Raw genomic sequence first — 6,000 nt, 5'->3', positions numbered from 1 at the left:
GTACATATTTGTGGCAATGTGCAGCTGGAAAGGCGAACTGAATGCATCCGCAGAACTCCGCAGATCAACTTTAACCCGAAAGAATCGCATCTGAATGGTTATGGCCACCCGCAACAACATTGCGACACAAAACACTTGAACGAGCAGCATCAGCACGGGTCTTCCACCCACTTTTTTGTTTGAGTTATTTTACGAGTTTTATTGGCTTTTATTGGCAACGAGATTTGAATTTTTCAAAACGACACTTGCTGCCTGTCCCGGGGTCCTGTGCTCCGTTTTGGCTTAATCGTTAGTCATTTTTTATGGCCAGTATTTCGCCTGCAGGTGCCGTCCGGACATATGAACCCACATCCTGGACATAACTTAACCACTGATTGCACTTTTATGGCCAAAAGTTGCTCCTTCGGCAAACAAAGCCACATTTTTTGCGATAACCACAAACTGCTAATTAACTGTTGACTGTATGAAACCGTTTAATCCTTTAGCCTTAAATGGCTAACCATCAAAAAAAAAGGAGTACAAATTTGTAGTAAAGCCATTCAAAGTGTGCCGCATAATGGCAGGCGACAGACAACTCGCTAATTTTCATGCGCCATTTAAGGGGCGAATTCTTTTGATGGGGGAGCAAAAAGAGAAAGCTCTCCTCCAACTTGTCACGAATTCACTTGACAACTCTTTTTTGCGGCCATTGTTTTTTTCACGATGCGCCAAGCCAGGCCTCCTTTGGAGCTACTTAAAATTCAGTGCCTGACATAAACATCCTTAAGCATCCTGCTAGTCAACAGTCGGCAGTCAAAAGTGCCAGCAATGCGCTTTAACGATATGTCAGAGATTAGAGAGCGTTACAAGCGATTGCCAAGGCAATTAATTGGGGGAATTTGGGGAGATTTCGGGTGAAGAAAGGATATTGCTGCTTAGTTACTTTTTATGTTTTCTAGAAACGTAGTTTTTAAACACCATCTTAAAAACTGTAATCATTTTTTATTAAGAGTAAAATCTGTAAAGAAATTTACCTAAAAAAATATTCCATAATATTTTTAATCTATAAAAGTAAATAGAGATGAGATTAATTTACTACATTCCATAAATCTTTTACTTTGTTCGTCGTTATTATCTTCAGCTAAAGTTAGTCTTACCCTTACCAACATATCTTTGCTCACTCCCTTTGCCAAAATAAATGCAATAATAACCACAATAAAAATCTGTAAAAATGAGCATTACATGAGCTGAAACCATAGTCATATGAATGAAAATAGAATAACCGCCAGCGGCAAGCGCGAAACAAAGCAAACAATAATTTCCCTCATATATAAAAAGGCGAGTCGAGGACAAAACTTTCAGAAGGAGTGGGCGAAGGACTCGATGTGTTTTGGGACAAGTCAGAACGGATGTACAAATTGCAGGGCATAATTCAAATTGCTTGACTTTTTGACAATGACTGCGCCAGTTTGGACTCCCACTACCAATGCCACTTTCTTTTTGGACAGCCTCTTATCTTGGCATATGTACCATGAACTGAAAACTGGCGCCATTTGCCTGCATTATTTTTGTATGGCCGGGCTATATATTTAAGTTCTTGACTGCACTCTCTCGAAATTTAAGGTTTCGGCGAGCGTGTGAGTCACATTAATTAGCTAAACTGCCAGAAAGTGCGCTTAAAAAGCAATTAAATGTGATTAGCATAAGTTAACCCCTCAACTCGCAAACGGAACAAACCACATATATTTTCGAAAAATTGTTAAATACTTTTTGGCATTGGTGGTGCAGGAAAATCGCTGCATGCTTCCAGGCGCTGCCATTAGGTTCAAATGAGTTCTGGCGGCTTTCTGTGGCATGGCCTTTAAAACCATTCGACTTAATTAGTTGGCCGACGCCAACAGTCGACGCCCCCGTCTTGCCTTTTTCCTATTTTTTGGAACCAAAAACTATGAATTTATTTGACACTTGAATAAATGCGGTTTTTGCGGCAGCCAAAAACGAGGAAAAATGGTAGGAAATATATTTCTCAAAATGGATTTGCCAGCAGCCAAAAAGGCTCATCCTTTTTCCCCGGGTGTCGACACACATGGTTGATATATAACCCATGTCGTGCTCTCGTTCCGCAGTTCGATTCACAGCGCTTCCTGATCTCCTTGCCCCCGAAATTGGGGGATTCCCCCCGCTGTTGGTTGGGGGGCGTGTGTGTACTTAGCGTTCTGTAAAATGCCATTTCTGGGCCCTCCTTAATTTATGAATGCCGCTCCAAGGCGGTAATTGTGATGTGCGAGTGTGTGGTGTAAAGTGTTCAGTGCATTTTTGGCGAACAAAGGACCAACGGGCAATGATGTCATCTGCGGATGGAGTTGCGGATTAGAAGGTGACTGTCTCTAAGGATGCGTGATGATGAAATACACAGCTTTATTATTTTGAAAGTTAAATATAGTTAACTCGGTTCTGTAAATATTTGGCTAAGCTCAACACTTAATAACCTATAAATATGAATTCATTAACACTTGACTTAAAAGCGTATCATCTCCCCTCGTCATTTTATTTCTAATGACTTAGCTACTTTCACTTGTTCTATTAGGCGGCTTGATCTTTCAGGCCAATTGGCTAATTAAGCCGATGCCTCGAAAGCACGACCTTGCCCGCAAAATTTCCAGTGCAGTGCACCCAAAGAAATAGATGGGTAATTTTAATTTAAGCATTTCTAGGCAAAGAGACACACAAACCATAAAACAAACCCCAATTATGGTTTGGTAAAACGAATTAATAGCGAATCGCACACATTATGATAACAATATAATCTGTAGGCACACTTTTAACGGCAAGTCGAACACCTTTGGTTTGCTCGAACTTCTATAAATAAAATACAAATTTATATTCAGCGCCCTGTGCGACAAAAAGTGTTGGAATTGAACCGTGACCACAGTCCGTTTGAGGGAGTCGACCGGATCGCACACGATTTCGCTGCATTCTCCACATTATAGCACAGAAATAACAAATAGTCATGTTTTGTGCCTTATCAACATTTCTAGTTTCTATTGGACTCTATGCCCTGGGTTCTTATCTCTACGAGCAGCTAAGAACGCCGTACAAATTGATGAAACTTCGATACTTTAGCGATACGAGACCCACTCTCAAGGAGCGTTATGGAGATTGGGCGGCTGTCACGGGAGCCAGCGATGGAATTGGCAAGGAGTACGCCAAGGCTTTGGCCCGCCAAAATATCAATGTTGTGCTGATCGCCAGAAACGAGGAGAAACTTCAGGCGGTGGCCAAGGAAATTGGTAAGTCAAGTGGCGAAGAGATTATGATAGGTACTTGATTACAAAACTTTGGTTATTAACATGACTGGTTTATTTTTGTAATCTAAATACGTGTTGAAAACTGGAACACAATTGTTATATCACTCAAACACAGTACCAAAATAACTTCATTGCATTCAACTAAAAAGAACGCAGATGTATAGATTTATAATTCTTGTTTGGCAGATATTGCTCCCGTTAGTTGGTTAATTACAGCAGATTTGTTTGAATAGCACGAGACTTTTGAAGAACACGCAATCCGTTGTCTAAATTATGATGTAAAGCCATCGAATCTAGTTTTGTACGAACCAAAAACTGTTAAGAGCATACCAACAAAATATTTGCTTATTTTCGATTTTTATAATTTTTAGCGGAGATTGTTCCTAAAGTGCAGACTAAAATTGTGATAGCTGACTTTACAAAGGGCTCGCAAGTGTATGAGCATATTGAAAAGGAAACTGCCACTATTCCCATTTCCATTCTTGGTAAGTAAATATTTACTAAGTTATGATATAGTAAATAATAATTGCAATTATTATGCTCCGTAGTAAACAACGTTGGCATTGGCACACCAGCGCCTATTCTTAAATGGACCCAAGAAGCCACAAAAAACATAATTGATACCAATGTGGTGGCCGTTTCCCAGCTTTCTCGGATCTTCTTCCAGCGAATGAAGGAGTCGAAGATCAAGGGAGCCATCGTGAATGTAAGTTCCGGCACGGAACTGCAGCCCTTGCCCTATGGAGCCTACTATGCCGCCTCGAAGGCGTACAACCGTAGTTTCACTTTGGCTTTGTATCACGAAGCGAAGCCATATGGAATCCATGTGCAGCTGCTGTCCCCGAATTTCGTGGTGACCAAGATCAATTCGTACTCCAGGAAGATCATGAAAGGCGGTCTGTTCATCCCATCAGCCTCTGCTTACGGCCAGAGTGCCGTGGATCAGCTGAGGGACGGAGTGGAGGAGACTCCGGGTTACCTGTGGCACCATGTTCAGAATGCTGTGGCAACCGCGTTTACATGGCGGGTTCGTACCTATGCCGCTATGAGAATTTTTAACAAGGCGAAGGACAAGAAAAGGCAAAGCTAATGTCTTCAATTTCGAAAACAAATAAATAAAAAAACAAACCACAAAGCCATTCTGTTAACATTTACACATATTATGTTAAATACCAAATTTAGTTTTTACATAAAGCATAATCCCTCAGCCTCTCCAAAACATTAAAAAAACAGAAAAAACTTCAATAAGCTTTTAGTTTGAATAGTACCTTACGATAACAATATAATTTGCGGGCCATTTATTATGGGCCATTTAAATTCAGCTCTCTGTCCGGCAAAAAAAAAAACAAGACCTCAGTCCGTTTGAGGGAGTCGACCGAATCGCCCACGATTTGTCTGCATTCTGCGTATTATAACACAGAATTAACGAACAATCATGTTCTGTGCCTTATCAATGTTCCTGGTTTCTATTGGACTCTATGCCCTGGCTTCTTATCTCTACGAGCAGCTAAGAACGCCGTACAAATTGCTGAAACTTCGATACTTTAGCGATAAAAGACCCACTCTCAAGGAGCGTTATGGAGATTGGGCGGCTGTCACGGGAGCCAGCGATGGAATTGGCAAGGAGTACGCCAAGGCTTTGGCCCGCCAAAATGTCAATGTTGTGCTGATCGCCAGAAACGAGGAGAAACTTCAGGCGGTGGCAAAGGAAATTGGTGAGTCAAGAGGCAAAGAGATTAAGACACTTGCTTAGATTACGAAAAACAAAATTTCAGTTACTTAATAAAACCATTTATTATTGTTATTGTTAGCGGAGATCGTTCCTAAAGTGCAGACTAAAATTGTGGTAGCTGATTTTACAAAGGGCTCGCTGGTCTACGAGCACATAGAAAAGGAAACTGCCAGTATACCCATTTCCATTCTTGGTAAGTAAATGTTAAATAAACCCTAAACTTTTAGCTTCTTAATGGAATTTTTAATTGCTTTTACCCATAGTAAACAACGTTGGCATTGGCACCCCGTCACCTGTACTTACATTTACCCAAGAAACCATTCAGAACATAATTGATACCAATGTGGTGGCGGTTTCTCAGCTTTCGCGGATTTTCTTCCAGCGAATGAAGGAGTCGAAGATCAAGGGAGCTATAGTGAATGTTAGTTCCGGATCGGACCTCCAGCCTATGCCATATGATGCCTACTATGCCGCCTCGAAAGCGTACAACCGTAGTTTCACATTGGCATTATATCACGAAGCGAAGCCATATGGAATCCATGTGCAGCTGCTGTCCCCGAATTTCGTGGTGACCAAGATCAACTCTTACTCGGAGCAGATAATGAAAGGCGGTCTGCTCATCCCATCAGCCTCTGCTTACGCCCAGAGTGCCGTGGATCAGCTGAGGGACGGAGTGGAGGAGACTCCGGGTTACCTGTGGCACCATGTCCAAAATGCTGTGGCAACCGCATTTACATGGCGTGTGCGTACCTATGCCGCTATGAAAATATTTAATTAGGCAAAGGGCAAGAAAAGGCAAAACTAATGCTTTAAAAAATAAAAGATATTGGAAGAGCAAACCAAAAAGCCATTCTGTTAACACTTAAACAAAATACTGCTAATATCCAATAATGTTAATTGTACAAAAAGCTTAGCATACTTTCAAGGGGGTTCGTTACTCGGTTGGGTTTGTGACACTGCTAAGTAAAAGTAAACAATTGA

The 6,000-nt window shown here is 41.3% G+C and overlaps 2 protein-coding genes across 2 annotated transcripts; both read left to right on the top strand.

Moving 5' to 3' along the window:
- Nucleotides 1-2,923: 2,923 nt before the first annotated feature.
- On the top strand, nucleotides 2,924-4,426 carry LOC108098287 (inactive hydroxysteroid dehydrogenase-like protein 1). The gene is made up of 3 exons (XM_017201094.2): nucleotides 2,924-3,269; nucleotides 3,659-3,772; nucleotides 3,836-4,426. The coding sequence occupies exons 1-3, from the start codon at nucleotides 2,990-2,992 to the stop codon at nucleotides 4,375-4,377; spliced, it is 936 nt and encodes a 311-aa protein (XP_017056583.2). The 5' UTR covers nucleotides 2,924-2,989; the 3' UTR covers nucleotides 4,378-4,426.
- A 200-nt stretch (nucleotides 4,427-4,626) lies between these two features.
- Nucleotides 4,627-5,839, top strand: LOC108098288 (inactive hydroxysteroid dehydrogenase-like protein 1). Its single transcript, XM_017201095.1, has 3 exons — nucleotides 4,627-5,002; nucleotides 5,099-5,212; nucleotides 5,283-5,839. Exons 1-3 carry the CDS (start codon nucleotides 4,723-4,725, stop codon nucleotides 5,795-5,797), a joined length of 909 nt encoding a protein of 302 aa, XP_017056584.1. The 5' UTR covers nucleotides 4,627-4,722; the 3' UTR covers nucleotides 5,798-5,839.
- Nucleotides 5,840-6,000: the final 161 nt, after the last annotated feature.

Source organism: Drosophila ficusphila, unplaced genomic scaffold (genome assembly GCF_018152265.1).
Source record: "Drosophila ficusphila isolate 14025-0441.05 unplaced genomic scaffold, ASM1815226v1 contig_797, whole genome shotgun sequence".
Lineage (NCBI taxonomy): Eukaryota > Metazoa > Arthropoda > Insecta > Diptera > Drosophilidae > Drosophila > Drosophila ficusphila.
This window is presented reverse-complemented; position numbering and strand designations above follow the sequence as displayed.

Excerpts from the sequence above, each read along its gene's own strand:
- LOC108098287 (XM_017201094.2), top strand. The coding sequence starts at position 2,990 with ATGTTTTGTGCCTTATCAACATTTCTAGTTTCTATTGGACTCTATGCC. Across the intron at positions 3,270-3,658 it reads GGCGGTGGCCAAGGAAATTG|CGGAGATTGTTCCTAAAGTG; the intron begins GTAAGTCAAGTG and ends TATAATTTTTAG. Across the intron at positions 3,773-3,835 it reads TATTCCCATTTCCATTCTTG|TAAACAACGTTGGCATTGGC; the intron begins GTAAGTAAATAT and ends TATGCTCCGTAG.
- LOC108098288 (XM_017201095.1), top strand. The coding sequence starts at position 4,723 with ATGTTCTGTGCCTTATCAATGTTCCTGGTTTCTATTGGACTCTATGCC. Across the intron at positions 5,003-5,098 it reads GGCGGTGGCAAAGGAAATTG|CGGAGATCGTTCCTAAAGTG; the intron begins GTGAGTCAAGAG and ends TGTTATTGTTAG. Across the intron at positions 5,213-5,282 it reads TATACCCATTTCCATTCTTG|TAAACAACGTTGGCATTGGC; the intron begins GTAAGTAAATGT and ends TTTTACCCATAG.